We start from the raw sequence: 24,752 nt of genomic DNA on the forward strand, positions 1-24,752 counted from the left end.
TTATGTCATATATACTCCTGTTTTGACGGCTGTTTACAATTCGGGAAATGAGCTTATAAGTGGCCGTATATCCACGTTTTTTGAGCATCGTTCGGGACGTTCAGTGGACGTGAATTCCTCCGAAATGGTTGACAAAATACACGATATGGTTTTGAGTAACCGACGAATCAAAGTTAACGAAATAGCTGAGGCCTTAGGCATATATGTCACATGATATAGAGTTTTTAATTTTGCAATAAAAATTGGCTGTGAAAAATCTCGTAGGTGCTGCAGTGTTTCTCAGTGTAGAATAAATACGAGTACAATCGTGTGGTAGATTCAGAGACTGGTTTTCCACTTTCCCGTCAAAATCCAGTCGGGTTTCTGCATCTAAACATAAATGTGGACTAAACAGGGACACGTACAGACTAAACACCAGAGACAAAGAAACAGTCGAAACAGAGGGTATCTAAAGACGATCCGGCGCCGAAGAAAGCGAGGATGGTAGGATCGGCCGACAAAGTGATGGCCACGGTTATTGTTATGCACGTACAATCACCTACATCGATTATTTACGGAAAGGACAAATGATAAATGGAGATTATTTTACGTCGTCATTGCACCGGTTGAGCGAAAAAATCGAGATGAGAATTCCGCGAAAAAAATTCTCTTTCTTTCTTCAAGACAATGAATGGGTGCATCCCTACTGAGTATCGATGGAGAAAATTATGGAATTTAAGTTCGAGTTATTATAACAGCCACCGTAGTCACCAGATTTGGCGCCAAGTGACTTTTTTTTATTTCCACACTTGAGAAAATGGCTGGGTGGAAAACGTTTCACGTCGAACTAGGAGGTCATCGTCAACTCCTAGTCTATGGACCATCCGAAATCCTACTGTTTGGACGGCTTAAAAGAGTTGGATAAAACGCCGGGAAAAGTTTATCGACAATATCTTGGAAAATACAAGACATTTACTCAAAATTATGTTTTTCTTATTTTTCTTTGGCCTGTTGAATGACCCACGTACGAGGATATGGGGAGTATGTACAGGGATGAGGGGCAATCCAAACCGCTGGTGACACGAATAGACATACTTTCTTCCAAATCTTGACTGGAAGATGTTGGTTACGACTGAAAAATTCGAAATACTTGCATATTGCATATTTCCACAAGAAATTAAAAACCCCATCCTAAAATTTGAGTTTTCCTTAATCTTTAATGTACTTGCTTGAAGGAATCGCTCTCCCCGTTCCATATACGGAACCCACAAAATATAAATAAATGCATTTAAAAAGTTGTAATGGACATTTTTAGACTCATGATATCGAGACGGGAATTGCAGTGAAATAAAAAATTTCGGAAAAAAGTAAACTTCCGATGATATAAGCATTTCTTACGAAAATAACGGGAAATATGCCTGCTGACGAGTACTCTTTCACAATTAAGCATTTCATGGGAAATCAAGCGCTGAATTTAGCAACTGAATAAAACCCATTTACTACCACGAGTTGAAAAATTGTGGCTTTACAATTATTAATCTAATAAAAACACCGGAACCAACTCGAAATTTCTTCCGCATCGTCTGATCAGAGCAGTCGGGTCGGGTCGACCAAATACCAGTCGGGCGAAGTTGGCTGGCTCGAATCAAGTCTTGTCACGGCCCCAAGACGTGTTGTTTCCGGCGACTTCCGGAACTCGTCACCGGGAGTATAAAAGGTTCATAGGGGCTCGTGCCGGCCCCCAGGGGGACTTCGAGCGCGGCTGCGACCCACTCATGCGAAGGCATTTCGACGCGCGTGCAGCTGCCAACGCACCAGCGCTCCCCACCGCCGTCGTGTCGATCTGTCGCAATGTTCCCGAAAGTTCCTCGCACCCCCGACCAGGTACCGCATCATCCATCCTCTTTCGTTGTTGCCCCCAGTGGGGACGTTGGGGGGGGAGGTGAGGAGGAAAGCGAGGGAGCTTTCGGGGGTTGCGGTTGCCCCCCCCCCCGCCTTGGATGGACCCACCGTTTCCCACCACCACACGGTTCTCACACAGCCGTCCCGACCCGCGCTCACACCTGCCCCCCCTCTCTTCTCCCTCTCCACACCCCCCTCCACGGCGCCTCCCATCTCGTCACCCCACCCAGCCATTCATTGAGACGCAAAACAACCCCCGTCCTCTTTCAACAGCAAAACTGCCCGCCGTGAGCATTTCGAGCCGTTTGCTTCCGACAGGCATCGAAGAAGATTGATCCAGCTGCTTAATTCCTGGGTGACGAAGGAGATATAAAATGGGAGATAGGTGAACAACGCTATATATTGGCAATCGCAAGCAAGAGCGTTAGACGTATACAATGGGAATGTTTGAAATCGATATGCCCACAACCACCTGATAACGACACACTTCATCAGCGCCGCCATTTGTCATCTAATCCTCCTGTTGTTTCGGGAATACTAGCAGAATTTTTAGTGCGTAGACCTACGAATTCCTGCAATGCATATCATGGGAAGTTCTATCGTAGTTCCTTCCGAAAAATCTTGATCATAGTTTGGAATGGTAATAACGAGGCTGTCACCACGATGTAGTACGAAGGAAAAGGTCTTACTGTCCATTTTGAACCCAGAGAAAATGGTGAAATTGTTAAAGAACACCTCAACAAGACCTAATTCCAAAATTGTTTAATCAGATGGCCAAAAGCTAAGGTATTTGTGAGCAAAACGAAGCCACTCACGCATTTGAAGAGCGATATGGCATTGTTTCAAATACCTTTTGTGCGCCACCATCCAAAAAGTATTCAATGATGCAGATCATGGAGGAATTGATAGAGAAATGAGGACCGTTGCAGACCCTGCTTTTTTTCCTCTTACCATTTACACCCACCCAGTGAGGTGTAAACGGATCAGAGCCATTAGTGGAGAGAACCATTCGAGTGGAAGTGAAAAGTGGACCTACGGTGGCTCGAGTTTTAGGCACGTTAGCCAGGATACTGGATGATAGTCGATGTGCTTGCAAAGGAATGGCATGGATCGGGGAAGCATACATTCACTACGACCAGAACCCTTGTAATTTCTCATCCCGGACGCTTTTACAACTTGCGAGAGTACTTGTACACCCTTGTATGCTCAATAGTAATGCCACCACTCTTGGATAATATACACCTCGAGTACACGATTAAACAATTGGCCAGGGGAAGAGAATTATGTCGAAATAGAGACCAATGTTAAGAGTGTCTGGCCAAAGAAGACTATGTCACCATGATGCAAGCCAACTTGGAAATTTTTGGGGAAACCATCCGGAAGGCGGAAGTCAATATTAGGGAGCTTGAAACCAAAAGATGAAACGTGAGCAGCCAGTATAAATGCACTGCAACTATAACAACAACAAATAAAAGATGAAGGAATTAGCGGAGCAGGTGGATAAGTTGAAAAGATAAAAGCGCGATTGAGAAGGGAAAGTCGAGAAATGAACCATTTGGGTACACGAGTGGGCAATACCAAGGCCATGTCTTGGGAAGACTCTTGAACCTTTAAGGAATATTTTTGACAGCCAAGGTTGCCAACACGGCACTTAATGCCCTGTTATAAAAATAGCACAGGGATAGATGGGCTGCCGGTTTAGGTCTACAAAATATTTCTGGTAGAACTTGCGTCAGCTCTTCCTGAGGATGATTATGGAGAGAGGTTGGCTTCCACTTTCTTCTGCGGAAGCAGCCCCATGACCCCATCGACAAGTAAGCTGACAGGAAGACTTTAAAAATTGCTCAGATCAGAAAAGGTGACGCCAGTTTTGGAAACAACAGTGTCTCGGGAACAAGGTTACCGGGGAGGAGGAGTATTATGGGCAAACTCTCCGTTTTAAGAGATGCATCTCGATAAGCATGGCCGTTTCTCTCAAGGACCAAAGGTGTGCTTTGATCGTGTCGATCACGAATAGTCCAAAAAAGGTGAGGTACGAGTATCGTATATGGTTTCGGAAAGAAAATTGAATAAGGACGCTTAAAGGAGAGTCACAATGCATGGTCAACGTTACTGATTCTTTAATAGTGCCGACATCAGTAGAAATAGGTATCAAGCACGGTTGTCCTAAGTGAAGCCCCCTTTACGTGCCCGTTTGATAGCGTCGCCATTGAACAACTTCTGGCGCTTTAGGAGCAATAGATGTTGAGGATGCCACAGTTGGAAGGAAGGGTCTCGTATTATCAGCGCACACAGACGATGTGCTGCACTCGTCGTCTTCAACAGGGCGAAGGATTTTGGCCAAGCAGAAAACCGCTATAGTGTATAAAGAGAAGCTTCGGGGACATTGTCTGACACGGAGGGAGTACTCTACTACCTTGATCAAAAAGTTCCCGGAATAACCACCGTGTGGCGCTCCCATCGTTCCGATTTGAGTTCTGTTTTTTTTGTTAAATTGGTACATCTGTTGTTGATATTCCCTTTAAATCTTAGTGTCATAACTTGACATTTGCAAAAGTTACGTAGCCAAAGGTACATCTATCTCTGTGTGTGTTGGCGATTTTTTACAATTGCAGAAATGGATTTAAATTTGCAACAACGAACTTGTATTAAATTTTGCGTAAAAAACGGATTTAGTGGCGCACGGACGTTGGAAATGTTGGAAAAGTGTTTCGGCAACGATTCTCTAAAAAAAACGGTCGTTTACCAGTGGCACGAGCGGTTCAGAAGTGGTCGTGAGTCAATCGAAGATGATGAACGCAGTGGCAGACCATCGACATCGAAAGTCGGTGAAAAAATTGATAAAGTAAAAGAAATGTTGGTCAATAACCGCAAATTAACCATCAGAGAAATAGCGGAGGACTTGAACATTGCCTATGGATCCGCCCAAGACATTGTGGTTAATGATTTGGGTTTCCGTCGTGTAGCAGCAAAGTTAGTGCCAAAAGACCTCAATTTCATGCAAAAAAGAGACCGTGTTGACGTCGCAAAAGACATGATTTGCGAGGCTGAATCCGATCCCACATTCATCAAAAGGATCATTACTGGAGTCGCACAGTGCTATATTATTCGTAATTTTTTGACGAAAAATGCAACAAATACCATCCAACAGCCACCGAATTCACCTGATTTGGCTCCCTGTGACTTCTTTCTGTTCAATCGAGTTAAAAAACCATTACGGGGAACGCGTTTTAGCAGCCGAGAGGAAGTAATGGAAAAATCGCAGGAAGCACTGATGGACATACCGAAAACCGAATATAAAAAATGTTTCGAGGATTGGATCAAGCGCTGGCATAAGTGTGTTGCAGTCGATGGGGATTACTTTGAAGGGGACAATATAGATTTAGATGAATAAACTTGTATTTTTAATTTTCTGAATAAATTCCGGGAAAGTTTTGATCAAGGTAGTATATCCAAACTATGTTACATATAAGGAAACAGGACTATTCATTAGTCTACTGTAGTGTTACACAGATATAAGTTGTCGATTTGTTCATGCGAAAGCAAAATATTAATACAGTGTATTGCTGGTAACGTTCCTTCCTCTGCCGTCTCAATTTCCAACGGCTGCCATTGACGCAATACTCGAGACCAATGGTGAAAACTTGCAATACATTTACATGAAGCAATGAGATGGAAACATTGCATAATGTTACAAAATGAGTTACATTTATTGGTATTCTACAGTTAAAGGAAGTCTTCAGATGGACCCATACCATTTCTAAAACGATACATTTCTTACCTCTCATGACAAAACAAAGCCTGATGTCCTCCAATACAATAAATCCTTAAATTCCGCATACTTCCTTCGTCTCTTCATTCCCTCCAACATTCCTATCCTATTCCTGTCACTTCCTCGCTTGCATAACATTCTCCCCTCTATCACAGTTGTCAACATCCCATCACCATTCAAAATGCTGTGCATCCATTTTTCTTACCTCAACAATCCCCTCTCCTTCCCCACTATGCCCAGCACTTTCTCGTTTGTTCTCCTTTCTGCCCCCTTCATTCTCTCCATCCTTCCTCACGACCACGTTCCAGAAGCCTCAAAACCTACACATATCATCTTGCTTTGAAGACCATGTTTCAGCGCCGTAGAAAACCACGCTCCATATCAAAGTTTTGATTAAATATTTCTTAGCATCTTTTTTTAAGCGTCCCTGCAGGAAAACTCTTTCTTCTAGTGAATCCTTCTTTGTCTGACACAATTCTTCCATCTATGCTCATACCACCCATTTTTGCTCCAGAACACGTCCGAGATAGGTAAATTGTTCCACTGGCTCTACTTTATGAACTCCTTTACCTAAATCTTTAAGTAGCTCGGTGGGAATGTAGTCTATCCCAATGGTTTTATTTATTTCAATTCCCATAATGCCCCTTCTATTTTCCCATATAATATACCTGAATATAATCTCTCCTCATCTACATCATATTATCTTTTTACAGGTACATATTACTTTTCCTGTGTATCTAAGCTTGCTGGCGTAATGTATTTACCATATAGTTTCTCTGTACATTATTTTCATCTCCCTAGAATATCCACAGGTCCAGTTAATGATTTTCTAGCTTTATCTTTGACTGTTAGCACGCAAATTCCCCTCCTACTTCTTGATTGTTCTTCACCTTCTTGCATAGATCACCACTTTCACACTTTATTTGTAAAATTTCCATATCCTGCAGTGCGTCTTCCACCACGCTTCTTTCGCCCTATTAGCTTCCCGTCTCAGATTATCATTCGACTCTTTGTACTTTCTTCTATGTAACTTTGTGCCGATAATCTTCCATCTTTGTCTTTCAATTATCCTTTCCCAATCATCAGGTCTGTAAGCCATGGTTTCCTTGCTTTTTTCCTACTTGCTAATCCTAGTTTCCTTTACAGCTCTCAATATCCATTTTTTACGTTCTCACTTTCCTTTTTCTGTACCCGACTCCCTTTCATCATTAATAATTTCCTACACAGCCTGATGATACTCCTTTCCTGCCGTCCTGTTTAATGTTACTAGAATCCATTCCCTCACCATTTTTCTCTGTTTTATACTCTTGGGCTATTACAAATCCTATTTAGCGTGAGATTCAAGATGATTTGTAATAGTTTCCCCGAAAGCTTTGGAATTGTTTTGCGGGACCACATAAAGAAATAACGCTTTGTTTGAAGTAAGATTAGCGTCTCAGAAGTCATTTCTCAAACGATTTACGGAAGAAAATTTGGAAATGTCGTCCTTGATGCAAGAGGCTATCTGATACAAAAATCATATGCACATTAGCATTCTTCGCTCGTTACTATATATATATATATATATATATATATATATATATATATATATATATATATATATATATATATATATATATATATATATATATGTATATATATATATACGAGTTTATTATGAAGGAAATATGTATTATTACATGCTACAATTTTTTTAAACGAGCTCCTCTGGAATCTCCGGCAATAATTAGGTTTCATTATCGTCATAAATTCACGAGAAGGGTTTCGCAGTTTGGTAGCCTCGTTCGCGACCGCCTGATACGTGGGTGGCTCCCCTGGCCACGGGGCAAAGAGGTCGCCGTATCTCTCTTTCCTTTGCCAACCGCCTTAATGGCCTCCGACCCCTACCCCCCCCCCCCCCCCGCCCACACCCTCTGAATCCGTTGCCGACCCCTCCACACGGTTTGCGAACGCTTTCCAACAGGGCTCAAGCGGAGTGACGCGCCCAAGTGTTCTGCATTGGGCGTATGCTCGAAAGGAGACCGGGGGGGGTGAGAGGGAGTGGGGGCGAGTGCATTAGATAGTGAGAGATCCGAGCCTCTCCCATTACCTTGACATTGAGTAGGACCGAGCACGCCCACTTCGCCGCGTCCTCGCTACCTCGGCAGTGTTTTCTTTGGGTTGCTGTGGGCCCTGCATGTGAGACTTGGTGCACGTGCTCCCTTGGCCCGGGCTTCCCGAAAAGAAGTACGTATTTTAAGGGGGCCATTGGTTGCACTGGGCTGGGGGGCACTCGATCTCAAAAGGTGGTTCAAAGGTTGAAGAATAAAAATACCTGGAATAAAATATCTTGAAAATATGTTCTTCTTAAAGGTAGATAAGGTATCCCTAACTATTGTTCGTTCGCAGGTTTCCGCGGCGATGAGTAGGTGATTTCCACATTTTTCGGGCTGCGTCCGCGTAGGTCGTTTAAATTCACAACAGTTTCGCCAGCTATCCTGCTGGCGTCCTCAGGTCAAGGATGGAAAGAAGCTTGTTGTCCCGTCTTATATAGGGAAAATGCGGCGCCAATACCAGGAAATTTCTTCGGCCAATCAGGGAACGTCCTCATATTTGCGCGGAATAAGTATTTTCCACGCATTGTGGAGTGGATATCCATCCTCTCTGTTAAAGTTTTCTGGCCTTTTAAAGATTTTAATGGCCTCTCTAATCATCCTCGGGAAGTATTTGTCTTCTTTCGCTATTATTTTAGCGTCGTCGAACAGAATAGAGTATCCGGGTTCACTCCAGGCGTGCTCAGCGATGGCCGATGCTCTAAACTGTTTGGTCTTGGTTGCTCTCTGATGTTCACTCATGCGTGTTTTCAGCGCTCTGCATGTTTCACCGATGTACCATTTGCCGCAAGAGCATGGCACTTGGTACACGCCTTCTGATAGTAACGGTGAAATTTCATCCTCGGGTCTCGGTAGGGTGTCAGCTATCTTGGTGACGCAGTTGAATCTGGTCACTACATCATGCTTCCTTAAAGCCCTCGCGATTCTTTCCGAAGTCCCTGCGATGAAGGGGATGGTGACGTAAGCCTTCGGTTGTGGTCTGGAGTCTTCCTCCCTGTCAGGAACAGCGGTGGTTTGTCTCTTCTTTTCTTCCTTCTTGGCCCTTTTTTGGATCATATGAGCGCTGTATCCATTCCTTTGCAGGACAGTTATCAAGTGTTTCTTTTCGTTGGCGAGGCCGCAGCTTACAATAAGACAACGTTCTGCCTACTAGTGTTATGCAAGTTTTACTGTCAAGTGGTTGATGGTAAAGATTTTAATGCTTTTTTAAATAAATCATCAACAATTTAATGCTTTTTGAAAAACGTCAGAAGAGTTCAGCAAAGTTGAAATGCAAAAACTGGAAAAGGTCAATGTTTTCAAACTTATCTATCTATCTATCCATCCTCCATCCTAACTGGCTATCCATTCTCCATTCCAAGATAACATGCTTTGAATTGCGTTCTTGAAACAAGATACAATAAAGAAATGGCAACCAGAGACAAAAGAGGACATAGACGTTATAAAAAAATTGAAGAAGGCCATACAAAATCCTTTCAGGACCAAATGGGGCTATTAGTTGTAATTCCGAAGTAAGGCTTTAGTAATACCAACGATGGAAATACATACATGTACATCAAGGCGGTTCTTCGCTGAACCAGAAACTGTCACCTATCAATGGTGTAAACGAGACTTTGAAAGGACAAATAAGAATGTTTTGGGGGCAATATCAAATGAAAAAGCTTACAAAAACTGACATATTTTGAGTGTTTGCTTCATTATACAAGGAAATACACCATTTTATCGATCTGTCATATGACTCTGAGGAAGCAGCTGAAGCCCAAGAACAAGCAATTTCTGCAATACAGGTGGAAATTTTCCAAGAGGTGTCCAAAAGCACAGTGTTACAGAGATGTCCTCAGCAGACTTCTATTCCCTCCCGACCCACTCTTAATCTTTTCCACACAAAGGTCATTTAATAATAGCAAACAATTTAGGAAATAAAAACTTGACCATTTGTTACCCATTCGGAGTCCCAGTTCATTGAGGATCGCGATGATGTGATGACTAAATTGCTGGATCTCCATCCCGAGGGTAATACAGGGTGCACTCCGAAAGTAATGCAATTGAATTTCCCACGCCGCTCCTGCTGGTCGGAGTGGGGTCAAACTACTTGGAGTAGGTGGGGGGGACGCTAAGCTTTGCCGCGAAACCGGTCTCAGTGCTCTCCTGTAAGTATCAAATAGAAGGAGGGCCGGATAGATAGGTCTCTCCCTCTCACTCTCCTTGTGGGCTCTGAGATCAAGTAGCAAACCTTCGCCTTCCCCTTCGTTGCACCCTTGCACCCATCTATTACGCTACATGTGATTTAATGGCTCTTTTCGAGGAAAATATGTGACACCTCGGTCATCAAACAAATTCCAAAGGCTTGTCTGGTTTTTAAAACCCTCAAAAAATTTCCATTTTTCAATCCGATCTTCCTGAAAATTATTTTTCACCCCTTCACTTCTCCTGTCCTCTCCACCCCCATGTCCATCACCCGTTTTCTCAGGCCTCCCCCCTCCGTCGAACAAAATACGGGGTCTGCCCCAAAATTAGGCAGGATCAATCCGGGAAAAATATTTACAGCAGATGAAAGCACAAATTAATATAATCCTACAAAATAACACCTTTGTGATCGACCCACCGATGCCGGCGCCTCTGCCGTTTGCAGTACACTCCCTGGAAGGCGCCGACGGGAACCTCGTTCAAGCACCTCATCACGGGCCCAATGACGTTATCCAGGGTTCCAAAATGGCTGTATTTCCAGCTTCTTTTTATTCTTTGGGAACAAAAAGAAGTCCGGCAGTGCATCATAGGGGCTGTAGGTCACTTTCACTGCGGTCCAAGAGATCACGCGAGATTGTCAGAAGAGCCTCCTTTGATCTTCCAACAGCACCTTGGGGACTATCTTGTTACACACTTTTCTCATGGCTGAATCTTCGGGGAGAATGCGATGCACTGTGGTTTTCGGTCTTCTGCGATCATTCTGACACTCAGGCGTCGATCGGGATGAAGCACATCTCTAACTTTACGCACACCGTCGCACTGTGTCGTTAACGGACATCCAGGGCGTTCCACGTATTCAAACTCCCCTCTGCCGAAACTTATTTTTCCAGCAGGAAACCATTCGTTGGGACATCACTTCATTTCCCAAACCTAATTGTTTGAGCTTGACACAAATATTTATCGGGTATCCTTGATCCATGGAACGTGGCATCGTGAATTTGTAACGTGACCCTCGATCAGGGGTCCCGTCTGGAAGCGATCGGCACACTGTAACGGCCTGCTGACGCGGGACACGTTGCGTTTCCAAGACCTTCCAGCACCTTTCCAACCACAAATCTTCCCACCCCAGACATCTACGCCGGCTGGAAAAAATCATTCTACTTACTTTTGGGATAGATCCGAGGTGTGAAGTATTAAAGTATGGCCTCATTAACTTGGACAGGCGGAACAGTTTACCTATCGCTTGAAGTGTTTGTACCAAAATGTTCGAAGCAGAAAGGACATGAGGAGAATGATTGCGTTAGGCATAAAAGCTTCCACAAGGAGGAGGAAATTGATAACGGAGTCGTTGAGTCACATATTTAGAAACAGCTCTTCAAAAATTCGATTTTGAGTGTGATTTTTTGTGACGCGGAAACATGCTCATTGAAGCAGGATGATAAGCATATTTGCAGGATTTTGAAATGTGGGTGTGGAGAAGGGCGGAGAAGGTGAGGTGGTCAGAAAACAAACAAAGAAGTGCTAGGAAGGGGAGGAGAGGGGATGGTTGGGAGAAACCCAAAGGAGGCAGGAAAAATGGTTGCAGATAATAATATTGAAAACCCTCATAAATATATCATGATCTACATTATTTGCATTATTTTACATAAAATGCAAATAATAATGCACCATAGTAGATGCACCAGATCTTATTTTATACTGTAAAAGTATAGTTAAAAATTTAGAAAAACTTCATTTTTTATGTTGCATATCTCGTGTTGAATTACTCCCTGCCACACACCATCGGCGTGGTTTTCAGGGTACCATGTAGAAGTGGAAGGAAGTGGTCCGGGATCAAACTCAGAAGTTATTATACGTTTCACTGAGGATAAATGAGAAAAAACGAGAATGTTCAGCGTGTGACCATTTCATTTCACTCAAAAAAAAATTCACCTACGGTAATGGAACTTGATATTCGCATCAAGGACTAATCTTTCTCATCATTTCCGTGTTCTAGCGTATCTTGATAGATAAATTGAAAAAAAAACATTTCGAACGCCGAATTTTGATGCTTCCATTTGAATTTTGTGGATGGTATCAGTGGCACTTAATTTGTTAACAATACTTTCTTTAAATTATATATATATATATATATATATATATATATATATATATATATATCATGGATAACATCTGTGATGCGTTCATAGCAAGCCTAGTAGAACCTTGTACGTATATAAGGTGTACCCTGTAGAGCAAAAACGCACATCATATTCATTTATCGCAATTGTAAGTTCGTATTTCCCAATAAATCACGTAAAAATACGCCCCCGGCAACAATGAAAGCGTACATACTCCAAAATATGATTGTAGCTTACTCGTACATTCCTGTTTTCAACAACTTCTAAGAACCACAGAATTCATGCATCTTTTGTGTACTTGTTTCCATGAAACAACGTGCATAATAAAAAAAAATTTTAATTATCATGGATCATTAGAGATGGTGTAAGATTATGAGTTTACCTGTTTCCCTTGATGCTACTATTCGAAATTATCTCAATAAACGTCGATCATCATCCGGGCCTAGTCTCTTCCCGCTCTGTATGCATTCGGAAGTCCCCGGAAATTTGTTTTCTCTTTCACTGCGTTTCATTTTTAAAATTACTAATTGTTTGTGCATAATCCCAAATCAAATAAGTTCGTCCTATCTCCGTATTCTCTCTCTAGCTCTACATAACCTTTGTCCTCACGTAAATCTACATTTAAGGTACGTCGATAGGAGTGGTAACCTACCGGCGAATGACAGGAATCGCAAGCATTACTTCAAGATTTTCTATATTAAATGCAAATCAGATCTAGCATTAAAAATTTTTTGTCGACATGACAGTTTTCCTGTGCACAAAAATTCACTTTAGTATATTTATTTCATATTATCCAATCCTACTTGCGCACTGCAGGTACTCATTTACGAATACGCAATTATGAATTCCCCATGTACACTTACGAGAAAGATTAAGTATCACAAAGATACTTGTATAGACATTAGATAACGATGGGGTCTAAAGACGGCTGCTTCGGCAGCAGAAAAGGAAAGTTTACCCTTTCCCGAGCACTCCTCTTTATTCTACTGCCTGAAGCTCGGCCTTTTGGCTCCTAGACTTCTGTAACCTTCATCTTTTAAAGGTAATTTTTCATTTCTCTTATGCATTCCACAATCCTCGGTATGCCGCCGTAATAGCGAAATTTCCCTCCCTCGTGTGTATGCGTTTATCCTTTTGGTGATGAAGGGTTTGACACCCTGTGGGAATAACTGGAACACTTTGACAACTCTCACGCAGGGAGGTCCGTGAGAAACAACATTAACCTTGGGAGCTTCGAGCTCATGGAGCAAGGAGAGAGGGAGAGAGGGGGGGACCTACCAGGTCGGGTGGGGAAGAACCCGTGGGGCCGGGGAGAGGCCGACGGCGACCGATACGCGAAACAAGGCGGTTCCCCCCGGGAAGGAGGCCCTCCGCCGCCGACGAGGCGCTCCCCCATCCCCTTCCTTCCACGCCCTGACGCGATCGCCAAATCCAACGACATATATTCCAGAGCTGTTCCCACCGCGGACATCCGGGAGTGGTGTGGGGCGGACTGGGCTCCGGACTGGGCGCCAGGGGGCTCCCCCCCTCTTTCCCCTCTCCCCTCTCTCGGCTCCCGTCGTGGACGATCCTTGGCACGATCCCCAGGAGTCGCCTCGAATGTCGTCACGTGGGCCGTACCCCGCGTGCATGGCGATGTGCCGCCCCCTCGCGCGATGCGCCCCGCCGCCCTCCAGCGAACCTCCCTCCCCCCCCCAACCGCCTGCTTCCCCATGGCCGCCTCTCGGGAGAGCACGCGGTCGGTTCTTAACCCCTCCCCTCGAGGGTGTCAGGATCCTCTCCTTTTCTTTTGGTGGTGCGAGGAGACATTGCTCGGAGCGATGGAATTAGGGTGAGAGGTGCGCGCCTTCGACAGTCGAGAAACCTTTTCACAGCCACCTCTCGAAATACTTCGTTGCTCATTTTCACGGTTTCATTCCAAAAGGGTCCCGAGTTCAAAGTCTGGGTAATTCCCATGGAGGAACAAAGCTAAAATTCAAGTAATGCGATTGTATGAATACCAGAACTTTGTGGGAAGATGCAGTTGGCCCTGGGAAAGTGACTGTTTATATTCTGAATGAGTGCACTCACACTTCGTAGGGTTTAGTCTAAGGGACTTCGAACCTTAGACATGAAAACCGACTCCCTGGCAAGTTGTTTTACTGTGGATCCTTAAATAGTTGAACATATCCCATTCTCTCTCCACCCTATTCATACACATCCATGCACTTGCTACGTCATAATGTTTTAATTTGGTTATATTATGGGACTGAGTTTCATTCGGACAAGCAGCCGTCTTATCGTACGTTATTTAGATGGAATAGGTTGCTCGGAAGTGTCTAGGGACCACACTCACACCTGACCTGTAATAGGACCGAATTTAACGGTTAGCGGGGGGGGGGTAGAATATTCAGAACTAGGGTAATATGCACTGGTACGGTTGTATGTTATATATTTTAGAATCCACATCAGACATTATTGCTGAAAAAGATTTAGATAAATAACTAAAAATAATTAACGCCGGTCGACTTTTAACGTTTGTCCTCGCCAATATTTCAGCTACGTATATCTTTAACTCGAATCAATTCAAAGAAACGTTGTCTTTCAAAACTCTTGCTTCCATCGTCTAAGTATTCACCGAGGTAATATACACAACATTCAAAATTAAAAAAAAGGACAGACTCGGCAAAATTTAGCCGTTAAAAATTTTAGAGTCAACGACTGTTGCACAAGCGTAGGGAAGCAAAGCTCGGTGGATAACTGCGCTATTGTCACTGCATGCAGCTGATGGGGGCAAAGCTCCATAAGTGCAAATCTGCCGAGCCATGAGACGGAGAAAGGTGGGAGGGCGAGGAAGATGGATGGGGACGCATTAACCGCGTCTGGGTACGGTGGCCGAGAGAGGAGGGGTGAATGAGAGGTAAAAAGTGTGGTGATTCCAACCGTTAAGCTGACGTTTCTAGAATTGCGTTGGACTGCTGGAACGCCTCTGCTCCAAACACGCAAGGCCTACGATCTTTCAATTACCTCAGGAAATTTATTTATTTTTGTCCTTTCATCCTGACTTCTATTGAAACATTAGGTACGCCATCCTGCCTAGCAATCACAATATAATGTTTACACTTTACCTGCTAGTAAAATAAGTATACTACATGAAATCCATCCTCTTTATCCCTTCCTTTAAGCTTTTCATTTCTTTGAACATTCACCGACATGACTTCAACAGTGCGTCACAAGGGCACAACACAGAGTTAGCGCCAAAGGCTCAAAAGAAGGCTAGAGGTAACGCTACCGTACTAATACATAACGCTTGTAATTTTCAAGTTCCATTGAAAATAATAAAAATGCCATCAATCAACTGAATTTAGACTTCGATTGTACACGCCCACGCTTGAATTAATATGAGTCTGCAGCAAGCTAGTACTTATTCGGCGGATCAGCTGGTGTTCATATTACCAATGAGAGGAACAGTGTTTATGGAGCATACTGACACGAGTGATTCCAACGTTCAAAAGGGATGGAATTGTACAATGAACTGGTTCGTATTCTATAGGTGTACATGTATGTAATGCTATATTTAAGAGAGTGCTGTGCTGTTCCGTGGTGTTGGGTTCGTGTTCCGCCTAATCATTCCGTATCGATACTGAAGCTAAGTTTAAACAGGCAGTGAATTCAGGCCATTTGCTGCCCGGCCATGAGCTGAATATGGATGAAAAATCTGTTAAACGTCATTAGATTTCAGTACACTCACGCGAAGTATTGTGAAAGGTAAATGAAGTACGTATTTCCTTCTCTCTACTCAATCATTTAAGATTATTCAGTCTGTAAGAGTATATATTTTTTTCTAACAGAATATATTTAAGGAGCTGAAAATGATCACAGATATTTTGCGTACATGAGGTAATACGGTGCGTGATGGCCGAGGGAATTTTATCAAGTCAGTGCTTTACAAAGTGATAATGAATTAGTTGCTAGCGTAAGATCCTGTAATTCAATTTGCTAGCATTGGCATCATTTTCACTTCCTTCACAAAGGACATGGGCGAGGGAAATTTTCTCCTAGGGTTTAGCTTGCATGAAATGAGTATGAATAAAAACGATTTGGATGAGAAAGAACTTCATTATCGCATTTTCCAATTAAAATAGTAAAATAACCCACAAAAAATATGCACGAAATCACAAGGTTAGAAGCATTAAAAGGTAGAAAAGAACAGCATCGTAAAAATGGGCACCACTATTAACTCTAATTACATAGTTTATTTAAAAAAATATTTTGCCAACTTGTTGTTCATGAAATTTTTTTACTTGCAAGAATACCTTCGGGCACAGGCAATTTTTAATACAAATATTTTTAGTGAGAGAACTGAAGGGTAAAACTTATTTTCTGAGATAATATTTTGTGAGCATTTTTAATGGCTGCTACCCAATTGTTGAATATCCCTTCCTTAGTAGATCAAGAGATTACAAAATGCATCACACGAGGAAAAACATTTGACTTGTCAGTTTCAAAGGCCCCCAGAGCATTTTACCCCGAATCAATTTCATTTCTTCTTCCGACGTAAGTGTATCTTTATCGAGCCATATTTTTGAAGGGAGCACCTGAATAATCTAAATGCACTTCCCAACACCTTAATACCCTCGAACCCAAGAGTGTGGCGCACTCTGGGTGGGCGGTAGAAAGCGGTTGAGGCTGTGGCGCGGGTGGAAGTGATTGTGATTAGCAATCAGTACCTTCTTATCTTCTTGTGGGGAGGACCGACCAACGGCTCCCATCAAAACACCCGACTTCCGATTTTTTCTTTCGCGAGCCACAAAAAAGACTGAATAACGAGAAGTGCCAAAAATAACTTCATTTATTTCATCGTCATAATGAACCTCGCGAAAAATCTTGAATTGCATCAGACTTTCAAAATAAATCAATGCATAAAATATCACGATATTTCAAAATTACTTTTCACTGTTTCCCCTTTTCTCTGGCGGAAAAGTTATTGCTTTTTTATAAATTTTTTTATCAAAATACCAAGTGGAAAATGCGAATCAGGTGTAAAATCTGCTTAGAGTAGCTTTGGGGGAGAGCGAGGGAATATTTCTAGGCATCAAGTTATCCACACATCAAAGGGTGAAAGGGTTAAAAGAGTCCAAGGTTAGAGAAGCAAAGGCCATCGGGCATGGAACCCAGAGCAAACCCCCACCCTGCCCGTCCCTTCGCCCGCGTATCGCCCTGCAGAACAGTTCCAAGTATAAGTATATTTTTTCTTGAAACTGGAGATGCAACGTTTCCAGCCACTATCGAAATTACTAAAGAAAGACCATTGCACAGTATGCTGAGACTACATGGGGCATTTATATGCCTCAAGGACAGGCAAAATACAGTGTTCCGTCCTTGCAAAGCGTGACTCAGGATCGCATTCATATTTTTCTCTGCTGGAATACAGAACTAAGATATCTTAACTTCCATTGTTCACATTGGTTCCTTATTACCCACACAGAAACATTTCCATCTGTTGTGTCCGCCTTGCGGTTATTTTACGTGGCCCACACATTTCATATAATTACTGTTGTCACGTGGTCATCCCTCCAAGCCCCTTGGTTTATGACAAATTTATAGTCACGACGACACGTTTTCTTTTTTTCCACCCGGTAGTAATACAAAGTTGAACAATTTTTCTCTATTTCTTCGAAGTCTTTGTTTAGGTTTATTTCAATCATTTATACCAAATCATTCACAACGAAAGACGTATCGAGGACGAGTTTCAGTGAATGAAGGGAGCAAAGGATTTAATGCAAAAAGTATCCAATGAACTTTTCCTTTTCGATATTAAGTACGAAATATTGCGTGAAATACGCGTTCATCCTGAATGTGCACAAAGTCAAAGAACCTACTGATCTAGGTAATGATCAATCCTGAGAGTTATGCTAGTTGACGGAGCCAAGTTCGGATTCGATGAATGGTGACAATCGGGATTGGACTGAACGCTCCACAAGTGACTCGCGGAGAATTTAAGCCAAGGCGGTGAGCATCAAATGATAGCTCTCTCGAGCTCTCGGAGGCGAGAGGAGCTCGACGAAGTGAAGGGAGTAAAATCTCTCGGATAAGTTAGATACACACACAATAGTCGACCGAGTACTACCAAAGCAACGCAGACGGAAATCGGAAATAAAAGGCCCGAGGCGAAGTAAACGTTGGCGAACTAAATTGAAAAAGAAATATCTACGAGAATAATTTCGCGGGAATGGATCCCCTCAAAGATCCTAACCGTATATTGCATTACAATAAATCAATACATGCATTGAAATTAAAATCAATCGCAAATTGAGATCGAAATATTATCTGTCTTCACAGATACGTGCCCTCGAGGTAGGAATGGAATGGGAGGGACTGGATGGAAGTAATATCTACCTGCTCCGGTGTAGAGGCTCATTCAGCCCGTCCAAAGCGCAAAGAATGGTTGAAAGATGCAAAGAGCCGTTCATTATAAGCAAAATGAAAGTGATTCTTCAAATGGACTTCATTGAAACGCAAACAAGAACTGCTGTGCCGGAATCGAAATCGAAAAATTTGAAGCACTACTGAAAGTACCCTGAAATAACGGAAATTAATTGCGGAAGCGAATCCTGCTACTTTACAAAGAAGAAGCTCCGCGAAATAAAAACAAAAAGAGACTGCAACAGTTGGTCATATGAGCAAGTCAAAACACATGTTCACCATTGGGGGGTGGGAAAGGGACCTACCAAAGACATCAATGCATAGGAATTCATATTTGTTATTTCAAAAAACCTGTCACTAACAATAGGGGGGAAGAATTTCTTTTCTAGTCGATATAAAGAGATTTTCAAAGTTATCGAGCTGTCATTTTAACTGTCGAACTACTGCAGAGGGCTGAAGAGCAAAACAAATATGAATGAAATATCATCCGATAATTCGGAGCCCATCAAAAGAGGAATATCGGAAGTGCAGGCAAAACCATTGAAAAAGTAAATAAGAACACGACAAGAAAATCATAGAATACCGATGAGATGATCAGGAAGATGGGTGATATAAGGGACTGGAAGAATATAAATAGAATTTGGGAGAAAAAAGAACAAATGAATAAATAAGAGGCTGAGGTGGGAAACCATTGAATCAAAAGAAATGTGGTGAAAGATTCAGTGCGAGGATATGGAAAGCTTTCAAAGGAAGGGAGAAATAGATGCGCTGTAAGGAAAGGTGAAAGCACTATCCAGGAATAAGAAGGGAAAATCCGTGTTTGCAATCAAAGATGAGGCAGGAAAAAATAATTGATTTAAACATAACACCCAAGAGATGGAAGGAGTATATGAAAGAACCATATGGTAAAGATATTTGGTCAGTAAGCTTAGGTATAGAGAAATAATTTGACGTAGATAAGGGTAATTTAGGTCCAGACTTACTCGATGTCGAGATGAAAAGAGCATTAAGGAAATTGAAATCAAATAAGGCCTCAGGGATGGATAGTATTCCCGCGGACAAACTTAAAGAGTTTAGGAAAACTTGTGGGGAAGGTTTGAATGGTAAATTCGTAGCATTTGTGAGGGAGGAATTTGGCCGGAAGACATCGTCAGATCGCTTTTAGATCCCATCCAAAGAAAAGGTAAAGGAGCCACAGCCAAGTGTGGGGACTAAATAAAACTGAGTTTTATTTTGCTCGTAGCCAAATTGGTTCTCAGAATCATGAATAAAAGGAAAGAGAGAAAGGTAAATTATTACTTGTGGGATGATCAGCTTAGTTTCAGGGAGGGGAGAGGCACGCGTGATGTCACTGCAGCGATGAGTTCACTAATGGAGAGAAATGCTGATCACAATCAAGATGTATTCATTTGGTTCGTAGATTACGAAAAGTCGTTTGTTGAGTGAATAGATAAGAATAAATGAATGCATTTCAGAAAATAGGAGTAGAATGGAGGGATAGGAAACCTATCTGCAGCGTTTGGATGTCTCAGACACCTAAGGTGAGAGTGGCGGATGGAGATTCGAGATGGACAGTGTTGGAAAGAGGGGTGAGACCAGGGTGTCCATTATCAACCCTGCTTGTCAACTTATGCGTAGACGAAATTTAAGAAATGGCATGGGAGGAACTGGAGAGAGGAATGAAAGACGGTGGAGGATTTGTAGAATCAGTTAGATGATTAGTTTGTCAGTCAGCCAAGAGGCTACAAGCATTGCTGGCCGAATTGGAAAGTCGGTACGCATGGTATAGGTATGAGATAGGTATGGGATGAGAATACATGTAAACAAAACAATGGTTATGCGATTTTTGAGCCGGGGGAAAGCTAAGTGAAACATTAAAATAGAAGTTCGTAAACTGGAGCAGGTAGAAGAGCATACCTATCTAGGAAGTGTTTTCGAAATTTTCAAATTAGTTGAGGAAGATTTGCGTTTCGCAAAAAGGTTTTCACGAGGAGGAGGGAATTAATGACAGGAGCATTAGGATAGGATGATAGTAAACGGCTAATCAAAACTTTGATATGGAGCGCGGTTTCGTACGGAGCGGAAACATGGCCATTGAAGCAAAATGATAGGCGTAGATGGGAGGTTTATAAAAAGTGGGTCTGCCTTTGTGGATGGGAAAGGTGAAATGGATAGAAATGAAAACATAAGAGTACTATGCATAGTGGGGGAGGAGAAAGTTTTGTTGGCAGTGATTCAAAGGAGAGGGGAAAGATGGCAGAGAGGTTTGATTGGCGACGGGTTGTGGAAGACTGTGATAGAGGGGAGAAAGTTAGGGAAGCGGCGAAGGGACAGTAATAGGATAGGCATGTCGGATGGAATGAAAGGAGGAAGGAAGTATGAGAAATTGAATAAAGGTCTACTGTAGTGTCGGGTGCCCAGGTTGTCTTTCGTTAAAAGGGGCAAAGAATTGTATCGTGATCAAATCTGTGTCCATCCTATCTATACCTGTCTTAAACGGTTGACCACCTAATAATAACCATCATCAATGAAATCAGTATAAAAATTATCTCATTGTAGATTACGCGTCTTACGCTTCGAAAATAAGTCTTCTGGCCAATGTTCCCTGGAGAGAAAAAATTAATTCCTCCAAGAAAAACTTGCGGAATTTCAGATGACCAATAAATAAGTTCGTCCCCCTTACCTGTTCTCCTGCATGATAAACTTCAGAAAGTAATATTTTCGAATACGCCCGCAAAAGTTTTCCTTACTTCCAATCGGTAGGCAAAGAAAGACAAGGTTGTAAGCGTCACGGGGATAGAGGGGCACTTACCACGAGACGAACACGACCAGTTGAATCTTCCACCCATCCAATCACCATATCTCCGCCTGCCATCCCGCCTTTCTCGGAGAAACCCAGACCGAAGTATCCCAGAGTGGCAACCTCCAACCGGAACACAATCTCCTTCTCGTACGGCGACCACTGGACATGAAACTTGCCCTCCGGGTCCAAAGTTAGCGAGTGAGTCCACGCCTGGCGGCGGTCGGGAGGCGGCGAAGGAACCACCTCGGGCACATCCTCCGCCGAGCCGCCGGCGGGGAGGCGGAGGAAGACGGCTGGCAGGAGTATCAAGATCGCGGCGGCGGCGGGCAGGAACCTCCGGCCTCTGCCAGCCATGGGCCGGGCCGTGGAGGGCGATGGTCGAAGGCGGAAAGGGCGCTCTGGGGCGTGCGACGCGGCGAGCCTCGTCTGGGCGAGTGTGCAAAACAAAGACGGCGGCGACTTCGCGGAGAGGGACGGCGGGAGGGAGGCCTCGAGGGCTATGCCGCTGGAGCGATACAAACGGACGCACACCGCCGCCCTCTCTCTCTCTCTCTCCGGCTCTTTGCACCAATGCTCGGGAATGGGCGCAGGTGCGTGAAATAGACGGAGGAATCACCGGTGTGGGACGCGTAAGAGCCGACTTGCCCCCCACTCCCGCCCCCCTCTCTCTCAGAACCCTCTCCGAGGCGAACACACAAAGCGGCAGCCCACACCACACTCCAGTGTCTGCCCTCCCATCCCGCCAAACCCCCTCGCCGACCCCCCCAGCCCGCCCAGCGCCTCCTCCTTCTCGGCGCGCGGAGGGAAGATAGACGGAGAGAGGAGAGCGCACTTGCCAAACCGAGGCGAGCCCGGCCCCCCGGGAGCCGGGGGGCCGCCTGGGAGGAGACCAGCGGCGGCAACACAGCGCGCCTCCTCGACCCCTCCCCGCCGACGCTTCCCCCCTCCCTCCTCCCTCCCACCGCCCCACTCTGGTCTTGGCCATCGCTCAGACTGCGTGGCCTTTGCCTTCGCCCCGGCCGACCGCGATTCGATTCCCGAGGCGACGCCCCGGCCGCGACGACCCCCCTCACCCACGCCCGCACACGACCCCGCGTTCGAGGAGGAGCCGGGTGGAGGAAGCGGGGGGGGAGGGGTGCATAGGGGGGGAGGGTGGAGGGGAGGAAGGAAAACCCATGCGCGTTCCTTCGATGCCCGCCGCCGTGTCCGTCGGGAAACTTTCCGACGCCCGAGAGCGAAGTTGGGAGGAGTCCCACGCGGCCATTCTCACGAGCCCGTGAAAACGAGAAGGGCACTTGGATCGCCATCTTGGGCGAAATGCAGAGCTGGTCCGTCTCCCGGCCGGGAAGATGCTCGAGGGGGGTTGGTTAGTACGGTTGGTACCGTGTGCACGAACAAATGTGGTACATTGACTCAGAGGTTGAGCCCTCACCGGTAAGTGAGTGGTCCCGGGGCAAGGATTCATAATATTTTTCCGTGGGAAAAATATGTATAATATGTGTGTATGTATATATATATATATTTATTTATTTATTTAGATATTTATATGCATGTATATATATGAATGTATATGTGCGTGTGTGTGTACACGCACACAACATTTAAATACTCGGGTATTCTTTCCTCTCCTATATCTTTCCTCAGATAATAATGATGTTTTCCCATTTTATTGTTAGTTTGAACGGATTTCCCCTCCTCACAACCTGATAGATCTTTTAAGCTTTCTACATGGCGTGACCATTTCCCCCTTCGAGGGTAAACACCCCTTGTCCTCGAGCTACATCTTCTACCCTGATTCGTTTACCGTATTATTTCCCCAACTTAGATTATCATCTATCTAATTGCAATTCTTTGTACTTAAGTCGGCGTTTGAAACTCTTCAATTTATTTCTCTCGTCTATCTTCCTAATCAACCCGTCAGTAATTCATGGTTTCCATTTTCTATTAACTATTTTATATGGTTTTGTTGCGTTCCGCGAGCGATATCCCATTTTTCTTCTAATGTACCCGTATTCTTGACACCCTCTCTTAGTTCTTGCTGCTCTCTCCTGGAACTCCTTCGTTTTCGTCACCGTTAATGCCCTATGATGCATTTTCTCTATCGCTATCCTTGTTTCATTCTCATGAATCAGACGTTTAATTTCATTAGTACTCAATTATGATATGATCCCTATCTGCTCCCGGAAAAACGTACGAATTGATCACGCTATTTTTAACTTGGTGCCTGTGCAGAATATAGCCTCCCTCTCTGGATCTCAGGGCATTTCCACGTATATTTACGTCTATTGAGGTAAACAGATCGTGTGCCCGTTATAATTTAGCCCTGTCCCCTTCAGAACTGGATTGCTCTCACCCCGAAGTCATCTCTTGCCCCAAAACCGCCGTGTCTTGCCTCACTGCCATCTCTCCCAGCGCTCTCCGCTGAGTTCTTAACCCCATATTCCAATAAGTATCAAACGTTCCCCCCATTGGGAATAGACCACAACTATTTCCTCATTGATAGTTTGCCTTATGAGTGATGCCTTATGCACTCCGTCCTCCATTAGGTTATTTGTTACTCGTGGACATGAATCGGTCAAGTTCATGGGTTCATTTTTATTTATGCTAATCATTTTCTATCACTTCACTGCTTTATGTTTACCACGCTTCTTCCTACTTTATGTTCAGAACTTGCCATCCCTCGCTGGCTATCATCCCTTTAATCTTCCCCTATTATAACTTCTATATTTCTCGGTCAAATAATCCTTACTCTCTTTCCTTATCGCCTTACACTGTCCTAAAATATCTAAATTTCTTCTCACCATTTCCCAACAAACATTCAATAATTTTCCCTTTATCATCACCGCCCAAATGCTCCAAGTATCTAACTAGTTCGGTCCACTTCTGTGTGTTCTTCTCTAATGCTGATATTACGACCTGATCATATGAGCCGAGCAATTGTCAGTGTTCCTGCCATCCGAACTCTAGAACCACTCACTTCGATATTACGGCGGCCGCAGCCACCTTCATCGGGGTACAAGGATTCACTAACGGGAATATAAGGAGGCGAGGGAATGCTGGGAGGTGGGAGGGTGAAATAGAGGGGCATGAGCAATCGAAGATTGGTTCTAGAGAGGAAGGTGTCAGATAATGGGAATAATTTATCCCTGGGGGGTGGCAGGATTTAAAAAGATAGAGGCAAGCTGACTCTATAGAGTCCTCAATTAGATTGGTGGGGCTGTTGGTCGGATACTTTTTAGCAATTTGAATTTCGAAAATTTTGCTGTGGGTAGTTGCATGCCTCGGAGGTGGATAGGGAAGGAGGATTACAGGATACTCCGTGGTTGTTGATTCTAACACTGAGGGGCGTGGTGCATTGGCCAATATAAAAAGCTGGGCACATTGCAGGAGGTGCATGATATTTTTAGAAATGCAGGGAGAAGACGGGAGATATTTGAGTATATTAATATTCTCAAACATATGGTTATATATATACCCATATATATATATAT

At 43.8% G+C, this 24,752-nt stretch overlaps 1 protein-coding gene across 1 annotated transcript in view; it reads right to left on the reverse strand.

Moving 5' to 3' along the window:
* Positions 1-21,858, reverse strand: part of LOC139686142 (MOXD1 homolog 1-like) — an 85,998-nt gene extending 64,140 nt beyond the window's left edge. The window contains exon 1 of the mRNA XM_071583322.1: positions 21,271-21,858. Within this exon, the coding sequence (XP_071439423.1) occupies positions 21,271-21,615 (345 nt within the window). The 5' untranslated portion in view covers positions 21,616-21,858. The remainder of the gene's footprint in view (positions 1-21,270) is intronic.
* Between the last annotated feature and the right edge of the window lie 2,894 nt (positions 21,859-24,752).

This window comes from Hetaerina americana, unplaced genomic scaffold (genome assembly GCF_022747635.1).
Source record: "Hetaerina americana unplaced genomic scaffold, ioHetAmer1.1.p SCAF_13, whole genome shotgun sequence".
In the NCBI taxonomy this organism is placed as follows: Eukaryota; Metazoa; Arthropoda; class Insecta; order Odonata; family Calopterygidae; genus Hetaerina; species Hetaerina americana.